This window comes from Accipiter gentilis, chromosome 31 (genome assembly GCF_929443795.1).
Source record: "Accipiter gentilis chromosome 31, bAccGen1.1, whole genome shotgun sequence".
In the NCBI taxonomy this organism is placed as follows: Eukaryota; Metazoa; Chordata; class Aves; order Accipitriformes; family Accipitridae; genus Astur; species Astur gentilis.
Window position 1 is genome coordinate 20,223,163 of NC_064910.1, and position 24,754 is coordinate 20,247,916.

The 24,754-nt window shown below is 45.0% G+C and overlaps 1 protein-coding gene across 1 annotated transcript; it reads left to right on the forward strand.

Annotated features, from left to right (window-relative positions):
- The first annotated feature begins 2,704 nt into the window (after nt 1-2,704).
- On the forward strand, nt 2,705-24,068 carry GRPR (gastrin releasing peptide receptor). Its single transcript, XM_049834180.1, has 3 exons — nt 2,705-3,123; nt 19,679-20,030; nt 23,676-24,068. The coding sequence occupies exons 1-3, from the start codon at nt 2,705-2,707 to the stop codon at nt 24,066-24,068; spliced, it is 1,164 nt and encodes a 387-aa protein (XP_049690137.1).
- Nucleotides 24,069-24,754: the final 686 nt, after the last annotated feature.

The window sequence follows — 24,754 nt, forward strand, 5'->3', positions numbered from 1 at the left end:
GAGTGATCAACACCACTGTCTGCTGGAAGATAAGAAGTGGTTCCAGCATCACTTCCATTTCCTGGCTTTGCTCACCCCACATAGTTTGCTATGTAACGGTACGAGAGATTTCGGTGTAGAAGAGTTTAAATGGTGTTGAATGATGACTTAGTAGTTCTCTTAGAGGGGTTTTGGCAAACAGACCATTTTGTTGTCCCTCTAGAAGAATAAAGGCTCAGGATGAGAGCTAGAGCTGTTACGTCTCTGAGTGGTGGGTTTACAAATCTGAGAGTCACCAAGTCGTTTGAATGGGAAAGGACCACAGGAGGTCTCTGGTCCCACAGGAGGTCTCTGGTCCCACCTCTTACTCGGAGCAGGTCGCTGCCAACTGCCGACCGGCTGCTGGGCACAGAGGTCCATCAGGATTACATCGAGTGGTTGCTCCCACTTCTTCCTCTCGCTTCCAGCAACGTCCTTTCCGCTTTCTCCCAAAGCTCGGAAAGCCAAGAGGAGGAAGCATGCATCCCTTTGTCATGCAGCCCCTCTGACCAGACTCCCAGATATCCTGGGGGAAGTTCTGGGAGACGCGTCCCACCACACAGCGTGGCTGGGCTCCTTCAGTAGCTCCGCGGTGCCCCTCGGTGCCTTCGGTACGTCCCGCTGTGCCGAACGCGGTGCCGCCTCTGGCTGGCCTCTACCCAACCTGGCAGCCTTGCCCGGAGCTGGCCCTGACCCCCCCAGGCGCTTTTCCCTGTGCGCTCTGATCAGACTGTGCACCGTGGCTCTGCATCCTCTGCTTTTAACAGGGGAAACCTCAGGACCGTTTTTAAAAGCAGGCTTTTGTCTGAAAGGAATACCGGAAAATTTGGCTTCTCCTCTGTTCCCTTGAGCTCTCACCACAGCACTCCCTCAGGTGTTTGGCTTGAAAAAAAAATGTAACTAGCCCTACTTAAAGTTAAGGGTACACATTAAGTCCTTTGTTGACCCAGAGCGAACAGCAGCAAAGCAGCTGAAAACACTGACCCGGCTCACAAGCATGAGGCAGGAAAACAGCCACTGAAGTCTCCCACTCAGAATTCCACACTGGGACACTGCTCCCGAGCACCTGGAGATTTTCCAGACCGTGTCCTGAAATGCTTCCTTTATCTAGAACCAGTGATCACATTTTAATGCCCGATATGAATCACCTCCCCCCCCCCCCCCCCTCGCTTCCAAGTAATTCTAGCCGTTGGTAAAACATTCTTTCACCTGCAAAAATGAGCACTGGCAAGGGGAAATGTAAATTACAGCTTCATTTGATTCTGCAGGCTGGTTTCCAAATTAACTATATTTCTCCGCAGTCCGGAAGGTCCTTGTATTTAATCATAAATAGCCTGTTATAAAGCAGTAAGGCATCAGTAATACTTATATCTTGATTAAGCTCTATTCAGACTGTTATAAGCGAAGCAAGTTTGTCTCTGCTGTGTCTAAACATGCGTTACCTATAGATGCCAGTATGATGGGGACCTCATAAATAGAAATGACTGCATTGAACAGTAAACTTTGTCCCTTGTTATTGTTACCACCAAATTAAAACATTAACAAAAAATGTGCAGAGTTCAGGCTCCCCTGGCTAACTGCAGGTGCCTAGTGCTAATACTCATTTGCCTACTTTAACGATAATGTTGATTTTATCTTAATTGGCTTTATTCAGTTCATTTGCCCCGGGGGGATGAATTTGGCTTCATATCGTTATTCTCTTTCATTGGAACAACTGAATACCAGAGTGCAAACAAAGTGTGTGTGTGCTCTTATTTAAGAAGGTGCTATTGCTTTTCTGATCACATCATCTGCAGTCTGAAATAAACTAATTTTTTTTTTTTTTTTTTTTTTTTTTTTTGCGAGGCAGTGAACTGCATCTCATGAGCTATAAATGAGCAGGGTTATTTGTGGGGTTTTTTCAATTTCTTAAAATTCTTTTTAACTTTTTTTTTTTTTTTTCCGCCCCCCTCCCGAAGGAGTTAACGGAGGTTTTGGCGTGGTTTTTATCTCCCCTCCACCCACCCGGGCAGTGACCAGTGTGTCCGGCAGGTGGCTGGCATTCTCCGGCGCTCGCCGGCGGCTCCCCCGGAATTACCGCAGTCATTTCAGCAAGCCTGCTCTCATCATGGGAAGCAGGGGAAGAATTGACGTCCAGAAGATCCTGCCTATAGGATCCGAGCCGCCAGCGGAGCCCTGCTTTTCCCTCACTTTAAATCCAGCTGGCAAGCGCAGGTGCCGAAAGCCGGGAGAGATTGGCAATGCAGCATGACAGCAACTACCAAAAGTTCTGGCTTTTTGTAATTCCCTTGTTTCAGACTCGGTGCTGCTTGGCAGACCTGAAGCTGGGAATTTAACGAGCCTCAGTTTTGAAAATGCCTCCGACTTACTGGTCTTTGAATTTGATAAATGGCCTTCCAGGGCTGAGGAATACCAAACGGCGAGACAAGTCGATGAGGAAAAGGCGAGTGTCAGGATTTAAACTATGCTGAACGGTGTTCTCCTTTCACCTTGTGGAAACAGCACTGTTGAGCCAGCTGCGGTTGCTTTTTGGTTGTTTAGTGTCAAGATGTGTCACAAAGTAATATGACTTTTAAACTCTTCTGCCTGTTGAAAGCCAGCAAGCAGCAGCAAAATTAAAGCAAGAAATTGATTTGAGGATTTTTCGAAGAAGAAAGCTGTCTTCTGAGAAGAACCAAGTAGGACAATGGCATCTGGAGAGTGCCTTCTGCTAGACCTAGAAACAGATAACTTCATTCTCTACAACATCTCTGTCAACCAGAGTGCAAACCTCTCCCTCCTTGGTGACGACTGGTTCTACCCAGCGTTCCTCTACGCCATCCCCACGATCTACGGGATCATCATTTTGATAGGCCTTATTGGCAATATTACTCTGATTAAGATCTTCTGTACTGTGAAATCCATGAGAAATGTCCCTAACTTGTTCATCTCCAGTTTGGCTCTGGGAGACCTGCTGCTTTTAGTGACTTGTGTGCCCGTGGATGCCAGCAGGTACCTCGCTGACGAGTGGCTGTTCGGCAGAACTGGTTGCAAACTTATCCCCTTCATACAGCTCACCTCTGTGGGGGTGTCAGTCTTTACCCTCACTGCTCTCTCAGCTGACAGGTAAGCTGGCTGCTGTAGCCTTGAAAAGAAGTCTGCATGCATATTTTCAGGTAACATGTATATTTTTAACCTAATGAGTGAAGAAGAACTTCAATTTCTGGTTGTTATGGGCGCACAACTTGCGGCGGATGCAGACCGAATGCAGAACGCTTCTCCTAGGCTAAACTAAATGTTTGTGCCGTTTAGCTAATAGTCTCGCTTAATTAAAAGAAAAACAAGAGCAGATCAAGCTAAAGACCAGAGAGAGAAAATACCATTAATGAAGCTCTGTTAAAAGCTAACTTGTTCATATTTGCCCAAAAGATAATTGATCCATATTTCATGAAGTGTGAAGGCACTGGAGCAGCAATTTAAACTGCAGTTAGAATCAATTCTTTCTAGTGGCTTTCTTCCTTCAGGCTAATAACATGTGAGGCAATATTTCATGAAATATGTTCCAAATATTCAAATGAGGATGCATGAAGCCAGGAATCTCAGTTTGCTGTAGCCAGTATATTTCCCTTGATTAAATTGTTTGCCCCTTATCCAGTCAAAACTGATCCGTGCTGTTGAAACTTTGTCTTCCAATGATGTTTGGTAAAAATTAACATGTAATAGCTATGCTATTTTAGAATATGTGAAAACAAGCTTGACTTTAACAAATGATATGCTTCTAATAAGCCAGGTCTATTTTAGATTTCTGTGAGGCTTTGGAAAACTGTCTCAGAGAATGCAGATTTAAATTCAAATGACATTTTAATGTGAATGTTATTTGGAAGGATGAAGCCTACCTATCTGGAAAGGTTTTAAGTATTTATTAGACTGTTGGCTTTTATAGAAACTCTTATGTACATCAGAGTAGCCGGGATATTTTGTTTCTAATTTGGATGCTTCAGAAAGAGATTAAGGAATACATTGTCACCATGCTAAAGTTATAGAATCTTACAGAAGTGCTAAGGTTTCCAATGAGAAAAAATCGGTTTTGTTTTGTTCAAAAAAAGACCCAGGGATTGTATTTCTTGGTCACAAAGAAGTAAAACTAATTTTGCTTTAGGTAGTCCCTTGCATGCCACTCTGTGTCCCTCCTTCTAACCTACTTTAAAACATCAGAATATTTTTGTCCAGTTTTCAAGGTAGTTCATACACATATTTCAATATACATTATGTGGTCTCAATGAAAGCAGATGATTCCATAGTGTTTCAGAGACAGAACCGTCAATATGTTTATTAACTCTTCAATGTTGGTGTAAGTATAAAAATAGCACTGTCTGCCCCAATAGCAGACGACACACAGGCCTATGTGTAGACAAAAGTCTTCAAGCAATTTGCTCTAAAAGTGTTGGGAAAATAGGAAAACTTCACAAATGCCCTAGAAAAGGACCTCCTACACTTCTACTCCTGAGTTTCATGTGGTGGCTGGGTCCCCCCTGCCTGCTCTGAAGAAAACATTAGGAAAATACTAAGTATTTCTCCAGGAAACTCATCTTTCCAAAGCTGTAATGTAAGTTGTTTTAAGGTGTCTCAGGAAAAGAAAAATGCATCATAAAGAAGACTATTTTAGAGAGATTTGTTGCTATCTAATCACGTACCACATAAAGTAAATATTGTAAATGCTTTTACTGAGCAGCACATCAATAGCGTTTTTTTGCCTCAAGTGAGCAAACAGAACGGGAAACAGCAGCTGTGGCAAGCTTGGGGTTGGTGACTTTAAATTCTGAACTTCAGCTTTATCTGCATCCTATTAACCATCATGCTGCCCTGGTGATCAAACATGACCACACTTTTCAATGCCACTTGGCTATAATGGGGACAGGCATGTGGGAGAAGACTTTATGCTTCTATTTCCAAGAGATCATTGTACCTTCTTCTAATGCCTCTGTTGTCCACTGCAGAAGGAGATAATAATGAAACTTTTACCTTTATTAGATCTAGGAAACTTAAATGCTGTGCATTGGACCACAAATGGCCCTTATCTATCACGTTTGATGAAGTTTCTGTTTTGGTATATTAACAGCAGTACTAGGATAGTTTTGTTATAAAATAATTCAGTCTATATTTTGTCAGCTCACAGGCCATTAGTCCATCTTTATTTTCTTAAAACTGTCACCCTGAACTCTAGGCCCCAGTATTAATCATGTCAGAATCATCAGGAAAATAAACTTAAACCGCCCAGGGAAAACTTCCAAGTTGACTGTGACCAGCCTGGTGGTGCCTGCCGGGGTCTGTGAAGGCACCGGCAGCCCAATACCCTGCTGTGGCCCCTGGGGCCGGGAGGTGCTGAGCCTGAGCCCTGGGGTGGTTTCACAGACAACCCTTTCTGAGGCCAGACGTGGTGTTGCACAAAGGACGAGTGGCAGCTCCCATCAGGGAAACACCTGCGGAAGAGACAGGGGCATGGTGGTGTAAGCAGGGTAGCGTGAAGACTCAGGAGTCCAGCAGGTAACGTGGCTTGGGTATGGCTCATCTCACTTGGCTTCTGCTGTCTGAGGTGTGGAGGCACTCCGGGATAGACAGCAAGGTGTCCCTTGGTCCACGGAAAGAGTCACCTCCAGAGGAGACAGGACGAATCACCGTGTCAGGATACCTGTCTCCCTCCGTGGTTATAGAGGAAGCCTCGTCGTTTAGCACAGGTTAGATGCCCATATTTGAGATAGCTAATGTTCAGTGATGTGAACCCTACCTGAGATGCCTCATGAAGCATGTGAATGTCCCTGTTCCGATGAGTCAAAGCCATAAAGCAAGGGAGAGGAAAAAACTCCCAAACCATCTGCTGTGAATAGCATCACATGGCACTGTCTCCAAGGAAAGGGAGGTTTGTCAGTCCACCACAGACCTTTTGTCTATAATTCATCTTCTGCAAAAAATAATAATAAAAACCCCTCAGTTCCAGTGTCCTTCCACTGGCGAAAGCAAGTGGGAACAACTGCTGGCATTACCGAAGGTATTGTGGTGATGCCTAGAGACACCTGGCATTGCAGGGGTCAGAAATCTGCTGTGTAAAGAAAAGCATCAGTGTGATACAACAGGGTCATTTCCAGAGACGTGACCATTGAAACACAAGATGAAAGGCAGTGGGTAGGGCAGATACAGTACGTGAGAGAGCGGTGGGACACGTAAGCTACGTGTTACGACAATTGTACAAATCATCTTGGTCGCTTTGGATCACCTTCTGAAAATAAGGGGCCCAGTTTTAATAGATTTTTGCACAACCCGTGTCATGGGTGCAAGGGTATACCTTCCCGAGGTACACTTTTATTCTTTCCATTCCCACTTTCCCATGTGTTAGGCAGGGTTAATAATACCGAATCTATCATCTGCTGGTGACTGCAAATACTCAGCTAAGTGCCAGCCTCCAGCACACAGGACCTAAAGCTGCTCAGCGGTTTGACCCACCAAGACCTAGTGGTTGTCAAGACGATTGACTGCACACTTGCAAACTTTTCTCAAGGAGCAACAGAGGGACAAACTGCTGATCTCAGCTTTTCCTGCGGTGGGAGCCTCCCAGCCTGCGAGATGCTCCGTGTGGAATACGGGTGCAGACGAGCATTCCTGCACAGGTTCGGTTGGGTAGGGCACAGCCAAAGGATCCCCGGGTGCTTAGGTTGGCTCTGTGTACAATCAGGAGATCACATCAGGCTAAAGTTAAATTACTTGAAAGAGCGTGCAAGAAAGGGCAAAGAAGGGTTAAAAATATTAGAAATGTATTTTCTGTGGGACTATTGGCTGCACAGTGCTTGCATCTGTCTAGCTGCAGTTGCAGGAGCAGTGGGAGCCGTCGGCGAGACCCGTTTTCCTGCAAGCTTGGCAAATTTGCAAAGCAGCCGGGAAAGGGTTAAAGTCTGTGGTGTGCTTACAGCCACCCTCCATGCGTGATAAGGCGCGGGGGGCTGAGTATACAAGCGCAAGGAAACTAGCAGTCCATGCGTGCGTATGCGTGTTTGTGTGGTTTAGGGCTGTAAATGAGGTTGGCAGGGGAAGGACATCTGTCTACCCTGCCGCTCTGCTCTGACGAGGCGGCGGTTTTCTTCAGCTGCTGCTCAGCTCATCCCAGCAAAGGGGGAGTTTGGGTTCGACCGCTGGCCTGCCCTCCTCCTCCTCCTCCTCCTCCTCCTCCTCCTCCTCCTCCTCGGTGCAAAGGGAAGGGGTCCCGAGGCACCTGTGAGAGCGGTGACACCTGGCCCGGCAGAAAAGCCAAGGCTGGCGCAGCAAGCGACAGGAGAGTAAGGAAAATCTTTGCTCAGTAGGATGAAAAGCAGCCCATTTAATTGCCCTTGTCATGGGAGATGTCTTTATTTAATTGACTGTTTCTCCCATGACTGACAGGGTTTGTACATTTGCATTTGAATTACCCAGGCTGTCAAGCACTGATCGTACTTCCCCACTGTTTTGCTGACGTGGTAAAAAATTGAAATGCCCTGGTGTTCATGCAGTGAAACCTTCCTAAAGTAATGGAGTTTTTACAAGCACCCAGCAGAGTAAGTGTAAAGCGTAATCGGAGTTTACAAGCAGCATCTTTACTTTAAGCACCTTGGATTATCTGGGGTTTAGCACTGGAAAACTGCAGCAATGCCTGCCAGCTGCAGCTGCCTGCTGGTCTGTGGTGGAAGGGAGCGATGGTGTAGTGAGACACACGGGGTGACATTACGTGTGAGGTTAGGTGGCTTACGTTGGTAAGACCAGCTGCTGACAGCAGAAGTTGCAGTCGTGTGGGACGTCTGAAATGAGGACGTTGGCTTTGGAAAAGTTGATCTCAGTGCTTGGGTGCAGGCATGAACCCAGGGATGCTGCCATTCTTCCAGCTGCGCTGGGTCCCTTGCAGTGGGTCACAGACACAGCTTCTGATGTTCCTCTGGACTCATATGACAGTTTGTTTATCTAAGAAATAAAAAACTTCAAACAACCCCCTCTCCCCAAAAAATAGTGTGGAAGGAAAGAAACAAATCCAGAAACTCTAGAAAGATACTTTTAAATATGCAAAAATCTTTGTTACTGGACTCATCTCTTCTGTGATTTGGATGTCTTCAGCCCCTACTATTAATATTATGTACAATACCAGAGGAGAAATAATATCTACATGTCAGTTCATTTGTTTTATTTTACAATCACTGGATTATGTCTCCACAAGAGGATTAAGGGAAGTGTGCCACCCTGAAATAAAGCTATGGAAAGCCAAACCGGATTTCCATTGAGTTGACTTACAGAGTGACACTTTTTTTTAATCCCATCAGTTGTAAAGTGTCAGGTCCATAGCAGTTATGGATTTATTCTGGTCAGTCTAGTCGCAGCATTCATGAAATCCCACCAGGTAACTAGGGCACTATTTTGGAGCAATTTACTCTGCAGCCTCGGGAAGGTTTTGTGAGGGTGGGGAAGAAAGCCACTCTCTGAACTACCAAGACAACCTCTAACCTGGTCGATGCGAGTAGGCAGAATGATACCCCCCATGTGTACGTTTTAGATCCACTGACGTGATCTCAGCCAGAACATTGGTCCTTCCAAGCTGGGGAAGAAACCAGAGGGGCTTCAGACCCCAGCCCAAAGCCTTCCCTCCGCCTGAAGCACCACGCAGCCACTCCTCAGCCCTTGCTGCTGGCGTGGTGTCCGTGCCGCTGCTCTTCCCGTGCTGATGGCACAGGGCATGTGCAGAGAGAGATACACATATCTCTTCCAGCCGATGTACGGAGTCTTAGATCCTGTGCTGCTGGCCACTGTGTCAATATAATATAAACACTCTTAACACCCTTGGTTTTAGCTCTCATTTCCTCAGCCCCTGCATCCGTCTGCACCGAGAGAAACAAATCAAACAGCACAAACTTTCTGAATACCTTGATTAGCCGGAGCAGATGGCCAAAACACGATAGATGTGCTTCTATAACCAGGAACATTAGAGCTCCTGTTTATATCAGTGGGACCGGTGCACAAATCTGAGGTTAGAGTCGGTGCTAATGTGCTGGAGACTGTCAATATTTAAGCAATCAAAAGGAAGAAAAGTTGGATTACCTATTGTTTACATTTCAGTAAAACCTAAAAACCCCTATCAGTTGTCATGGTCTCATGGTACAAGACGCTGCACACACTGTTAATAAGGAGAGCGACTGGCTGTGGAGAATTTGCCAGCTGTGTGTCAGACTGAACGTGGTGGGCTGGCACGTCGGCATCGCTGCATGGACACAAGCTCACGGTGGTCCCATTAGTTCATGTGCTACTACTTGGTGTTCAGACGTGGACAATAGCCTGGCTGAGAAGAGTAGAAGGGGGTCGAGCTGAAAAAGAAGCAGGCACAGCCTGTCCTGTATATGCAGTGAAATATCCAGCAGCTGTCTCGTTCACAGACAGCCCTTGCAATAACCTGGTTTCTTCTTATTTTGAAAAAAGACCTCACTGGAGCCCCCTCACCTTGTTTCTCAGTAGTTCCGCACGCGTGTGCCCACCTCACCCCAAACCATGTAGAACATAAGATCCTGCCCAAAGCTCCTGCCCACAGCAGGCTCTTCGATTCCCCCTCATACTGCCTGCTGCATACGACCTCAGGCAGAGCAGGGGATTTCGGTGTCCAGAAGATCAGCCTGTACCCTGGGGCAGAAAACGAGGATGATGCCTGGGTCCCTCACAGTGCTGAGGCACCAGAAGGCATCCTAGCAGCAAGCCAATTGCTATGCCGTAGAGAAAGGCAGAAAGCTGGAGTCCCTTGCAGAAAACTCCCCTCCTGATGCTGGGCTAGTGATCAGTTTAACCAGACTGCAGAATACTGTGGAGCATCGAAGGGAGAAGTGCTGTCAGAGCTCTGCCCATCCTGTCCTTGCCTGCCCTCCAGCTACGGTCAGTCCCTGCAGCTCTGCGGGAAGGTGGCACAGAAAACAGTACCACAACACCCTGAGAAGAAAAAACACTTCTTCACACCTCCAGACAGCCCTGAAGCGTGAGATTTAGACATAGATGGTTGCATGACCTGGGAGAACCAGAGATGCAGATGCTGGACCAGCACTGACTGCACTAGCCATCCAGTTCAGCAGCACTTCTTGCCCTCATCGTGCACAAAGGCCACTGAGTATCTCATAGGATTTGGATTAAAACAGACCTTTTCAGTGACACTAGGCAACTTTCTGAGTATTCAGACTAAAGGTGCACGCATCACCCTGTCACCCTCATCTGTCTCCGGCATCCTGTTACCCTCACCGCTTAGAACTTACATATTTAAAATCCAAATTCATCTGACCTCTAACCACTGCATAATAATCTAACTAATAGCATAACTGAAAGACTGAGAGAGTTGGGGGTTTTCAGCCTGGAGAAGAGAAGGCTCTGTGGAGACTTTATTGTGGCCTTTCAATACTTAAAAGGGCTTTTAAGAAAGATGGAGAGGGACTTTTTACCAAGGCCTGTAGTAACAGGACAAGGGGCAATGGTTTCAAACTGAAAGAGGGTAGGTTTAGGTTGGACATAAGGAAGAAATATTTTATGATGAGGGTGGTGAGATGTTGCAACAGGTTGCCCAGAGAAGATGTGGATGCCCTGTCATTGGAAGTGTTCAAGGCCAGGTTGGACGGGGCTCTGAGCAACCTGATCGAGTTGAAGATGTCCCTGCTCATTGCAGGGGGGTTGGACTAGATGACCTGTAAAGGTCCCCTCCCACCCAAACCATTCTGTGATTCTGTGGTAACAGCTGTCAAGGATAACACTAGATTGTTCAGCCCCAACATGCAGCTGAAAGTTCGTATAGATGTGATAGTCTCTTATGACACCTATGTTAACTGAAGCCACAGAAAGGACTTAAGCATCATATAACCGACTTAGCTTTATATTAGCTAGCTCAGGTACTGATTACATCAGAGCCGTGACACAGTGAGAATGGCACAGGATACCTCATTTTGTCAGGTGCAGAAGAGATGCTCCAATGTCTTCTCTTGGTCTCCTCTTTCCTTAAAAGATTGCTAATTTTTTGGCATAATCTGCTCACTTGGGTCCTAGACATACTATTTTACACCTGGCTGAGTTAAAATGGCTTCTGTTAAACTATGGCCATTTATCCCAATGACTCCAAAATATTTTTACAGTCTGGTCAGCCACCGTGTCATCTGCAAACTTTCCCAGCAAGGGTTTTACAGCCTGCTCAAGGCAGCTGGTATATGCAATAAATAACACTGCAGCTAGAGCCGGTTCCCAGGACGCAGGCTAGAAACGGCTCCACACACTGCCACCGTTTTACCAGCACGTTTGAGGACCTGCCAGGGAGGCGATGGGGGTCAGGGTCCCCACCTGGAATGGCCCTGCCTCCCAGTCCAGGACTGCTAATTTTAACCCTTGTGCCATGGGAGAACAGCAGGAATTGCATGGGCCTGGATAGGGGAGGGAGGACCACACGTGCCCCGGCACACACGTGTGCATATCTACATGGACAGTCACCCATGCCAACGTGCCCATGCAGGCTGTGCCTCCCTTGTACGCCAGCATGGCCAACATCCATTTTACATCAGTTATAATGTTGTGACAATTTTAAAAAAAATACTAAATCTGCTGTGCATTAAACAAGACAGACATATTAATTATCACCTGTTAGTAGGATTAACCTCTCCATTATTCTATCCACAACTGGGCTTGGGCAACCCACATACTTGCAGTTTTCTTGGTCACACCTTCCAGGTTTCTGAACTTCAGAACTTTGGAGCCAGTTCTCCACTTCTGGGGAATTTCTCCACTTTTTCAAGATTTCTAAAAAAATTAATACCAGTTGTTCCCCATCTGGTTCCCTTAATACTCTTAGGTATAAATTATTCAGGCTTGCTGGTGTGAAAGTGGCTTTGTGTTAGCAGGTGGTGGCTCACATCTTCTTTAATATAGCTGACGAGTTTTCTGCTGTATCTATAGCACTGTGCACATGGTATAGATACCTCCTCCACATTTGGTCTTGAAGACCAATATGTAGTCATTGCTTTTCGCCTTGTCTCATCATTGTTCGTATCTTCAACATTTATGTGTATGCCTGAGTTACTGATTTTTTCTTTGTTCTGATGTATTTAAAAATGCCTGTTTGTCTGTTACACAGCGACCTTTGATAATTTGTTGGCTCCTCCAGCTTCTCTTATCAGTCACCAACGTTTTTAAACTCTGATATTTGCTGTCATTTACTTTTGCTTTTTTTCCCATCTGTTGTACATTGATTTTTTTAATTACTTCTTTGAGGTTTTAGCATGACTCCTCATTTTCTCTTATTCAGGGCAGCTTTTTGCCCTGCACAGTTTTTTCAGGGCGAGGTGGGGGAGACAAGGGAGGAGGCTGGAGGTCAGCTACTAATGTATAGTTAGCATTGCCCCCTTTACATTTATATTGCCTGTCAGTTGATCTGACAGCTGCTTTTAATTTTAGGAAACCTGCTTCTCTAAAGTTCCATATATTTATATATATATGTACATATATATGTATAGCTTTTTTGTCTCTTTCCACAAAATTAAGATAAGCACACCATGGCTGCTACGTCCAATAGCACATTCACTATCGAATGGTTACTGTTTAAGCTCTCCTTCCCCAGTGGGTAGTGCAGTTCAATGGTCTCTAAAACACTCTGTCCCATTTTTTACCTTAGTCATTCCTGGGCTGAAATTCCCATTTGTCCAGATTCCAGGATGATGTAGCAGTATGCAGGTATACAGATTGAAATTTGAACACACCCTTTAAAAAGTGAGAACTATGCCAATTCCATCAGTGCCTCCTTTTTCTTTTCATTTAAATGTAAATTAATAACAAGAGAGAAAGTAGGCAATACCTGCCAATGTATGTAAGACTAGCCCATTAGAGATGTCTTTGTGCCCATATGCAATTTGCTAAAGTAAAGATTTTAATAACAGATGTCACCCAAGAATCATGCATAATAATGATAATCTTAAATAAGTATGCGGAAAACAGATAGACCCAGAATAGATTGTCGGAGTGTGTTGATGAGTTAGACAGTCTAGCAATTCTGTGGATTTATTGAATTGTCTTCAGAGCTATAAATATTCCTAACATTCATGGTGGAAACAATAAAGAAAGTTTGGGGCATTGCATTTCTCATAAATTTCTTCAGATATTTAGTAAGACTTTTTCTTTGCTTTCCAAGTGGAGCTTCACATTCAATAAGGCTCCACCTGCTTCATTTATGCAGTTTTTGCATAGTGTCAACTTCTTCTCTGTTGCTTGAGGCTTTTTTGCATGGTAATTGAGCCAGTCCTTCATATTATGTGGGCAAAACAATAATGGGATACTAGTGGAACATAATTACAAAATTTTAATGAGAAGATTTTTGTTCAGTCTATTCATGGGCCAAGACCAGATTAATGGTGATAAGCATTAAGCTTACAAATGGAAACAGATGACAGGGAATCAGAGGAAGTGGGAATTGCACATCTTTTCTCCCTCTTTTGGTTAGAGGTGGGAACAGAAGAAATAGGGGGACATGCTGACTGAGAGGCAGTTCTTTCATTATTATAATAGGAAGTCGCAGCAATTTCAGGAGCTCATTTTCTAGAGCTGGGAAGAACTCAGGGTTTTTACTTCACAGCAATTTACATGACTATTTTTGTAAGACATCAGTCCATTCCAACTAATCCTTGCTTTTTTATTTAAGTTTCAGGTTCACATTAGCCCAACATCTCAAAATAGAGCTCAGTTGAAACAGATTCAGAAGTTTGTAAGTGGATTTCTCACTTCAGAGAAAAAAACAGAAAGTGGCAATATGGCAAATCGTTCTGCCAGCCTGATGCAGTCTAAACAGTGGGGCTGGTAATGAAGCAAGGGCAGGCAAGCCTTCTGAAATTTTGTTTGAACAGGTTTTAATGCACTTGATTTTTTAAACCATTATACAAATTCGAGAGTGGGGCCCAGGATCTTTTTACGTAAACAGTGTAGGACAGTAATGGATGATACTATTTGGAGGAAACTTTCCTGAAAGTGAAGTACTCCTGCAAATTCATTTTGGGTGGGCAGTGTCTCATTTCCCTATACGAAGGATGGGGAGGATTTTTTTTGTCTTCTTATATTTCTTGCAAGCATGATGTTCAGCTTCAGGAAGATAGGCATGCGTGGAAGGGCTGTAATAAAAAGGGGTAGTACTGTGTGGCAGAGCCTCTTTCAGCCATTTTCTCTTGCTACACTCTTACTGCTGAAAAAAAGTAAGGAAGAAAGAGTTATGAAAGCAGTTTAGTGCCTCTATTAAGTCAGATTCAATAGACGAGAGCGATGGAGTGGCCAGCACATAGGTGCTATACAATCCTTGCTGTCATACTCAGTCACCAGGAACGTCTCCGACAGCCACCTACCTGTGTGACCAGCCGCCTTCGCTGCCATGAGGGAGGGATGTTTCTTTCCCATTGCCACTGGCAGCAATTGCAGTTATTACAAAGGACACAAATTATTTTGGTTGAAAGTAAGATCTACTGACCTACCACTTGTAAAGACGCTGCAGAAGGTGGTATCTCCCAGCTTAAAAAAGCCTGTCTCTTTTTTTCGCAGCCCGTACCTACCAGATATACAATGAGGGCTGTTGTATGGACCATCTATATTAGTTTTAATCGCTGACATAAGGGAAGGGGGAAAGGCATTAATAAAAAGCAAACATAAAAGAGGGAAGCAAGCTAAGGCTACCTACAGCACCAGCTTCCCCATGCAACATAAAGTTATGTGCCTAGAAAATCAAAAACCAGAGAGTGAGACATATGGAGCTAAATTAATTTAAAATTCAAGGGAAGCACCTGATTTTCCTCCCATGCTTTAGTTGTTTTGATTTAATTTTTGTGGCTGTTATAGCAGGCATGAGTAAGTAGGTGAAGGTGACAGTAAAAAAAACACGAGGGATGCACTGGAACTGCCACCTTAGGGATAAGATCCTTTCTTCCCCAGTGTGAGAGCAAAATTACAACCCTTCATATCTCTGTGCTTAGGAACGTATAGGCAATATGGCTTTGAGGGCAAAGTCTGTTTATACATCAGCAGGTGTGTATTTTCTTGGCTCAGCTGAGGAGCGAAAAGATGGCTAAAATATTTTGCACCAGCAGAGAAACTGCATCTAGGAAACTTTGACATCCACTTTGGGCCTTATTTTGATCTGTGTCTTTGGAGAGTGTATCTGTAACTGTCTTCTTCATGATAAAGCTACCTCTTTGTTTATGTTTGAAGTTGCAGCTTTGGGTCTAAGTGTACAGTATTAACCAATGTTTGCAGTCAAAGTTTTAGAGTACATCAGGTGGTGTTATCGTTAGTTCCATTATTATTAATACAAGGATAATGACACGGGTTTCCAGTTTCCCTGTCATATTAACCTCAGTGGGAAAAAGTATTTACCACAGAAAAACCTCGTATGCCACATTTTAGCGGTTCATGGTAATTTCACTAGTTTCAGTTGTGCGAAACAATTATTCAGTGAGCACAGCAAAGACCCTAGGAGACATATAAGATATGTTCCAGGATTCAATGGAGAGGCACACACTCCGTCGGCTTCTACCAATCCTCAATGAATTTGTGGGATTATGTTAAGAAGTGATCCTGCATTATATAAGTTACTGAATTCGGGCATTCTGGGTTGAAGCAGCCCTCTCACCAGGCTCCTCTTGGAGGCCTGGAGACTGACCTGGAGAAGAGGGTTGGCACCGGAGTCACTGTGGCTGCTGGAAGGGAGGATCGCCCTCTAGGGTGACTCCTCATGGTGCCTCATGAACTGTGACTATAGGAATTGCACGTCAGCTAGCCCCAGGTGTAATTTCTTCGTGTGGGCTTCTTTGAACAAGACTGCGAGACACGGACATCGCTGGCATCCATCCCGGCCAGAAGGTCATTGGTAGCTGCTGTGCGTGAGGCAGGTTGCTGCTTCACAAGCGCAGCAGGAACAAAGAATTTCAAAGACTGAGCAGTAATAAAGGTCAGCATCTCTTTCATATTTCCTGTCAGATTGGCAACCCAGTCATTTTCAGCCGGGCCGTTTGACAACTGGAGAGAGATTGGAGTTGATACAAGTTCTTGACTGTATCGTTTTTTATTCAACTGAATCTTCAGAAGGCATGTTTTTCTTTTTAAGTTTTGGCCTTTTTTGTAGGGCACAAATCATACCTCTGGTTTTTAATCTTTTTCAAAAATTTATTCGAAAGCGGATTGGGAAAGGAGTTCAGCTGAAAAAAGTGGTATCAAACAGTAATTAGCGACTGAATGTGAAAGCAGCAGAGGTGACAAATCCAGGACCATGTCTGGATCTACTGCAGACAAGCTGAGCATGCAATGTGACACGTACTCTCGGAGCCTGCGCTACTGGATGGGTGAAAAATAACGCTGCTGTAAGACCTTTGCGTGAGGGCTCACTCGGCTGGCCACCTAGGTCCATGGCTGCACTGCGGTGTATAGGCATATTCATCAATGTCCCCTTCAAAGTGGATTGGATTATTCAAATACTGGGTGTTAAATATGGGAAAATTCTGCGCCTCAGGCTAGCTCATTGAAAAAGAAGTTGCAGAGGACAAAGCTGTGGAAAGTTTGAAATAATATTTGACACACAAGCTGGAAATACAGATGCTGAAAAACAGGACCAGCTGCTGCCCAAATCCAGTCTACCTTGCTGCAGTTCTTAAGAATTGTCCAATAAATCGTAAAATCCAGGGTTGACCCTCTCAGGAAAGCGGTGTGGAAAAGTAAAGGAGTGAAGGAGTTTCTGAGCCCCACTCAGAAACCAGCCAGGAGGTGCAGCTTTTTCACTGCCTGGGCACCGACCACAGACAAACCTTCCAGTGGTCTCCCAGCCCAAGCCCCAGCCCGGGGGTCCGACTGCTCCTGCGTGCCCCCCCGCGCCCTCACACAGAGCAGCCCCTGCAGCTGCCGTCCTGACCCCGAGCTGGTGTGGGAGAGCGCAGATGCTGCGCTGCGAGCTGGGGAGAGGCCCGCTGACACGTCAAGAAGGCGGCTGGAAATGGAGACTCCCACCAGATCGATACTCATCAATTAAGCATTAATGCTCGGAGGATAACAGGGATCGCTGAAGATTCTGAGTAAGTTAGCCCACCGTCAAAGAAGTCATGCAGATAGTCAGAAAAATAATTTGATTCAATTGTCAGGCTCTTAAGAATATATCTACCTGTGTTCTTACATCTGAGAACTTACATTTTCAAACCCTATTTTCTAGCTCTGTTTTTTCTTTTTTATCTTTTTATGCTTTCGACCTCATGATTTGAGTCTACACTGAGCGCTTTGCAAGCCATTTCTAATTATGTTCTTACAAAATTATACTGTTTGAAAATCCCATCTCCAATTAAAATGTACTAATAACTTAAAATGGATTCATTTGCTGACTCACCCTACTCTATTAATGTCAATAAAAATAAAACAGAATCTCTCTTTCTCCGTATTCTTCAATTCATTCATGTGAGTGGAAATCAATGCTGGAAAATATTCTCTCAGCTGGCTATATTATGTAAGAAAATCCCTGAAATAATTATGCTAACATGCCGTGTTGATAAGCACACAATAAACACCCGCTGAAATACCTTTGAATTAACTAAATTTATTAATATCTTAATACATAATTAATTTCTTTTTGCATTTATCTTCCTTAGGGTTTACTGAAGATGTTAGCTGGTGTTTCTGTCAATAATCTGTAACTGGAAATCAGGCTGTAAAATGAGCTATTTCATCTACATTGTTTCAGCAATCTGCCTAGCTCTTCCATTTTATTACTGCAATAGTCGTAACATCATATTTGTTTAAGAGCTGTGATTTTCTTCACCTGAGATGATGATCTTGCACTGGAAGGTTGTGCTTTGTAGTATGACACCAACTGAATCCCCAGCTTCAGAATGCAAGTTAAACAGGTGCTAAGCAAGCCTGAAAAATACTGTATCTGGCTGCTGCAGCTGTATAGCTGGAATAAAGGGAAGCTGGAGAGCTTGGAGAATAAGCGGTTAAACAGAAGATTATTGAGCAAGGTGTTTGCAGTCCATTAAAGAAAAAAATCATCTACACAAGCCACCTGTGGCATTGTATGATGAAACATCTGCAAATGATGAGATGTCCAGACACAGTCTTTATAAAAATTAATATAAATAAATGTAATTGTAAGTATGTATATACTTACGTATATGTATAAAATATATGCATATAAATATACGTGTGTATATATATATAAAAAACACACACACAGATGTACACACATATATACCTACACAGAGGGAAAGGATAGGTATGCTGAACAGAGTATTGCTTATAACTAGAAGTTGAATGTGTGTTTATCCCGCAAATAAGGCAATTACCCAGTTAAAAGAGTGCAGAACTGACAGACTCCTCTCTGGGATAATGCAGGCTATAGTATGTGGGGAATCAATCGCGGGCGTGAAGTGTCCCTGGTTTGGGCTGCCCGGTGGACGGACCCGTCTGTGACGCCCACTCTCAGGCAGGGCACGATGCCTGCTACCTCTGCTCCCATCCCAGTGACCAGTTTGGCTGGCTGAAAGAGCCGGGATCCTGGCAGAGCTTGGACATGGACTGGAGAGCAGCCACGTGGGGATGTACCCTGCCACGCCAACAGCGGGCTGGGACAGCCCAGGGCCCAGCGCCCATCAGTCCCCAGGGAGCCGACAGTGACAAAGGCACCAAATAGGCCACGGGCAGGGGGAGGTGGATCCTGCGAAAGAAGTCCAACTGATTTTAATTGTTATGATAATGACCCTAAATAATAGTTTATGAAAGCTGTAGATATTTCTTCCTAATTATCTTTTTTTTTTTCCTACTACGTTCCTTAAATGCATGTGTGAATCATGATTTACTTGGAGTGTACACTCCTTCCAGAGCAGGGCTCTAGCAGATATGAAGCTCTTCTGTTTTCCAGTCATCTCTCTCCTTACACACATCAGGTTCAAATAAGTTTGCTTCTTTCATTTTCTTGGATTCTAAAGTACAATTTTCTGAAAGGCTGAAATCATGAAAGACAAAATTGCAGGTCAAAAAAAGTCTTCTAGGTATCTAGCATAGCAAGCAATTTTTTTTTTTTTTCTTCAAGAATGTCAGTTAGCAGCTCTGGCTACTTAGCCTGCATGCATTGAGTTCCAGACGACTGTTAATTGCCAGCTACACCACCAAACAGCAATTAAAATGGGCAACATGCTCTTTGTAGCCTGAGAAAACATAAGATTTGGCTTGCAGGAGGCCAGTGTACTCAGAGCTCACAATGAAATATATGGCAAAACCTCCATTCAGTTTCCTTCAACACTAGTCTGTGAAAGGGTGCAAACTGCTGTATGCTTTTGAAGAGAAGTCTATGACTGCATTTCCTATCTTAATGCTATTTGGACATACATATTAATGTCAGCCAGCACCGTGCTTTGTTGGGTCGATTACAAATTAAATGAAATGAGAATCAATACATGAAACTGAATGGGCCCATGACAGGTAGCTCTGGTTTAAAATGAGAAATCTATTGGAAACATTGAAATTTAAAACACTGGAAAAAAATTCACAGTCTTGAATAAAGAAGGATTTTGTTTGGGGGTTTTTTCTAAATGGAAGGGATGCGCAAGAATACAATGCTTGAGTGTTGGGGTCAATAATTTTTTTTTCTTTTTTTCTTTTTTAGGTATAAAGCTATAGTAAGGCCAATGGAGATCCAAGCATCCCATGCACTGATGAAGATTTGTGTGAGAGCTGCTATAATCTGGATTGTATCCATGTTGCTTGCCATCCCTGAAGCAGTGTTTTCAGATCTGCACCCTTTCCATGATAAAGGGACTAATAAAACCTTCGTCAGCTGTGCTCCTTACCCGCATTCTGATGGGCTGCATCCCAAAATTCACTCGATGGCATCATTCCTCATCTTTTATGTCATTCCCCTATCTGTCATTTCAGTATATTATTATTTCATTGCTAAGAATTTGATCCGGAGTGCTTACAACATCCCCGTGGAAGGAAACGTGCATGTGAGGAAACAGGTAGAGACTTGACTTTCTACCAAAATCCGCATTCCCTGTGAATCTGGGAGTAAAGAGTGTGCATACAGGGAAATTCACCCTGGGGCAGACTGCACCTGTTGTGCTGGTTTTAGTAGATTAGGTGGGCTAAAAGAATTCAAATGGTTGACACAAGCCACGGCACACCACTAAGCAGTTAAAGCATCTTCTCCTGTTTCTAAGTTCAGAGCCTTTGGCAGGGTGGTTACCATGGCAAACACAGCAGGATACCCATGCCAGAGCCTGGGGAGGTATTGACTAGGATGCAGGGAAAGAAGCAGAGCTGGGGACAGTGTCTGGAGATTGAAGCTGAGGTGTGACACAGCAGAAAATCAAAACTTCTCAAAGTTGCTTTGTCAGAGAGAGGACCTTGAATAAAGCCTTGCTCTACCAAGCAGTCCCTCCCCACACGGAGGGAAAGGCTGGCTCTGTAATTCAGTCCTCCGGACTGAAAAATAAATGGGACACAGCAGTGGGAGAGTGAAGGGGGGGAAGCCCCTTCTGCAAGGTCCCCCCAGGGCCAGGAGTACCGTGGGTCAGGGCAGGATGTGCGCAGTGCTCCGTGAGGGTGGCAACGCCTCCTGCGCTCACCGCGGCTCCAGCTGCAGTCTGCTGGGTCTGTGCCATGTTCAGAAATCGGTACAGGCTAGAGGGGGACTAGGGGAGTGGAGACCAGAGGAGGACAGTGGTGGGCGCAGGGTCCTCAGGAAGGAGGAGACAGCAGGACCGTGTGGGGTCCTCACAGTTGCACTGAAGTTATATGTCTTGTGGATGGTGTGATCTTTGCAGTGTGAAATCTCAAGAGAAAACAAAGTCCTGGCTTCTTCCCTTAAACCCTTTGGTCATTATAATTCTCTTTCTACAACTGCCTCTTTTTCTACCAACTGCCTCTTTTTCTACTGTCTCCAGAGGGGAGTGGTGTTGGACAGAACAACCTGTCCACCTGTAATAGTAAGTCAGACTGGTCAATCTGAATCTGGTCCAATAGACGGTAACCTCAGGTTTCACCTTAAGACAGTCTTTGATTTATGTAAGTAGGCCATTTGCTCCAGAATAATACAGTCTTTTACTGATCCCTTTGTACCCTTGAAAGCAGAGCTACTTCTGTTACTGTCACTCTTGAGTGTGTGGGGGGTTTCATAAAAATCCCCAAACCATCCCACCACAGAGCTCACAGTTGGGCTGGTTCAGCTGGGACCCATGTATTTCAAGTGAGTTTCATGCTCCAGTTGAAAATGTGTGGCTGAAAATGTGCGAGTCCTGAACCAAGTGGGGGGATTTAGCCAGGATTTGGCCAGCCTAACTCCAGCCTTTCAACTGGGGACTGTTTCCTCTTGACTGCTCCTTTTGTAAGCAACTGGCAAGAAAAAGTCATCCCCAGGGGGGAATCTAAATCCCGCATGACCAACTGGGTATTTCAGGTCAGTGCTTAAATTTGAATGCATCTGAGCCTTAGGTTGTCCAAGTAAGTAAATAACAGCAGGGTAACTTGTTTCTAAACAACCTATTGACCTTGACATATTTACCTTATTTACCTTACCTCTTCCTTTCAACTGAGGTGTGCTTCAACCTAAGCTAAACTGACACAAGCCATTCTTCAGCTGAACAAATTTCCATATAATTGCACCCAGCTGACATCTCCTCCTTAGGCTGACCTAATACAATCATCTCACGCAGCCACCAGTTTCTAAGGTGAAACAGTGGGGCTGGAAAGTTGTGGTTTCTGCCCGTTAAGTGATGTGCAATCCCTGAAATCCTTCTCCTTTTCCCCTTCCGAATGTGCATCAATCTTTTTCCCCTGCAGGCCATTTTTCTGCTGGTTCAATGACTGGTTTGATTAGTGACAATAAAGTAAGTAGTAAAAGCAGCCCTTTCCTCCTTTGGTTTTGGGGAGAGAGCTCTAAAGAAAGCAAAAGACCAGGCTGCAGTCTAGCGCCGTCAGTCCATCATTCCTGTCCTGCAGTGCAGTCAGGAGCTATAGGTCTCCATCTGAGATAACTGGTATCGATTTCTTTATAGCATTGCTTCCTTTCTTTATAGTGCAGATGTGGCCTCAATAGCCCTATATCAAATTAAGGATACATTTAAAAAGAATATATGGTTTAGCCAAGGAGAGCCCATTCTCAAAGGATTTAATTTTCAGCCCACTCTCTGGAGACATTATCATCTCATACATGTCAATCCTTCCCAAGCTCAATGGCTGATTTTCAGTCGGTGCCATTAAAGGGGCACAAAATAAAGTTAAAATGGGCTTGCCGGGTCTCTTCTGCCTACTCCCTGCTTGCAGCTGTCCTGAGGAAAGACCAGCCGGTGTGAGCTGCCCAGTTTCTGATGTACTTGTGCAGCTTGGAAGGGGAGTGAGGATGGGCAAGTGTCCCTGGAGCCTGGCCAGGCATCGTAGCCGTACCGGGGCAGGAACGAGGGCAGCGGGGCTGGGGCTGGGGCTGGGGGCACTTTCAGGCCGTTCAGGTCAGACTCAAACACAGGGAGCGGGCTCTAACACATTCCCTAGGAGTGCCTGGGAAGAGGTGCAGGGATTACCAGAGAAGAGTACGTTATGAAGCCCTGAGAAGTCAGCGGTGTTATGCTTTCTGTGCCTGCAAACTCCTGGCTGTGCAACCTCTCCCAGGGAGCGGGGCATCTCAGCAGCTCTTTCTGGGCGCTCTGTCTGTCCTGTCCTTTCGGGTGACCTCCGTCACGGCTCTTGTCTTTGTTAGGAAGAAAGATGTGTTTTCCAGTGGCATTGTTATCTTAGTGTGGAGCACTGGTGGACAAAAGACAAGGTACAGTTTACCTCAGCTCCCCTTGGCTGAGCAATACCTTTGGGTTGACTCCAAGCCTGTACGCATAAGTAAAACAGAAGCGCTGCTTGTCTGCATGAAGGTTATACTGCGTGCTAGCTGACATTGTAAAAGCACCGCTCCCTGACAAAGCTCAAATTATGCTGAGAGTTGCTGAGAGGTCATCCGTCTACTCGCCACCTCCATCTGCCTTCTCCTCGTGGCCCAAGCTCTTCCAGCTGAAGGGGCCACCTCACCAGTGCCTCGGTGTTTCTCCGAGTACAGGATTTCTTCTCTCGGTTTCTCTGGCTCCTGTGGCCTCTGAGTGCTGCACTTGGTCTCTAAGGGCTGTGAGCTGTTGGCAGCACTTTTGTGTACATACACCACATGGCCCCAAGGCAGAAATTCCTGCCTCTGGGCTCTGTGAAATATCCCAGACCCCTACCCCATAATTAATAATAATAATACCAGTAATAAGTTAATATATATAAATTACATATGATTGTATATATTACAGACGGATAACTAATGCCGGTGTCCACACTTTTGTTGCCTGAGCTGGGATTTTACAAAGTGACAAGCCATTGGAATTTTATCTCTAAACAGGAAAGGAAAGACTAAGTCCTTATGTAATAAATTTTCAGAATTATTTTTTTTTTAGGGGAAGGGGATTGAGGAGAGACAAGGAGGGCCCTTGACTCAGCGTTCACCTGCGGTCCAGGTCACCCTGCTATCGCCATGCCACCTGCCATGCGCTAGCCCCAAAGCTGCAGCACTGGGGAAAATAGTTAGCTACTGGTCTGAGCTAGGAATAGCTGCTAATCCACATTTCTCTTTCTTCTTCCAGATTGAATCCCGTAAGCGCCTGGCCAGGACAGTACTGGTCTTTGTGTGCCTCTTTGCCTTCTGCTGGCTTCCCACTCACATAATTTATTTATACCGGTCCTACCACTACTCAGAGGTGGACACCTCAGTGCTGCATTTCATTTCCAGCATTTGTGCTCGGATCCTGGCGTTCACTAACTCTTGTGTCAACCCGTTTGCTCTCTACTTGCTCAGCAAGAGCTTTCGGAAACAGTTCAACAACCAGCTCTTCTGCTGCAGAGCTCGCCTCCTCATCCGGTCCCAGAGCATGGCCAGGAGCACCACACGAATGACCTCCCTCAAGAGCACCAACCATTCCCTGGCCACCTTCAGCCTTATCAACGGCAACCACGTCTGCCATGAAGGCTATGTCTAAAGGGCACAGTCGGGGACTGCCGCATCGTACGCCTGGTGCAGCTGCTTGGTTTTGCTCCGTGGGGAGGATGAGTAGCCCACGCACGCACACACGCATGCACACAAGTGTGCGAGGAAGTCCGATGTGCTCAGAGAACTCAGAGGAGCTTGAAGCATCCAACATTTCATCCTGGGCTGAGGCATCACCGGAGCAGCAGATCACTGAGCACCAGCCCACAGGATCTGCCTGGGAAGTGCTGCGTTGCTTCAAGACCCGCTGCTTTTAATGACAGCAAAGTGAGCATCTTAAGATCAAATCTAGTTTGGCTCTGCAGGTTCTTCATCGCTTTCTGCTCAATCCCGAACTCAGGCAGACTTACAGCAGTGGCAAAGACCATATCAGGTGCACAAAATTTGTCAGAACATTTGCATCCAGCAGTTCATGGTATTATATGTTTTGACACCAAAATAAATCCATTTAAATAAGGTAAATACTTTTACAAAGGAGTTCGGTGTAGGTCATTTACAGACTTTTCAAGTATTTATTAATGTTCTGACTACAGTATTAATTCATGGTATAAAAGATATCAAGAGTTTACTGGGGCACGTCGGTGGGCCCATCTGAAATGAACAGTGTCTTGCACAACATCAATGTGAAAGCAGTAACGTGAATAAATGTGAGTTGGAATACGTTTACAGTTTTCAAAT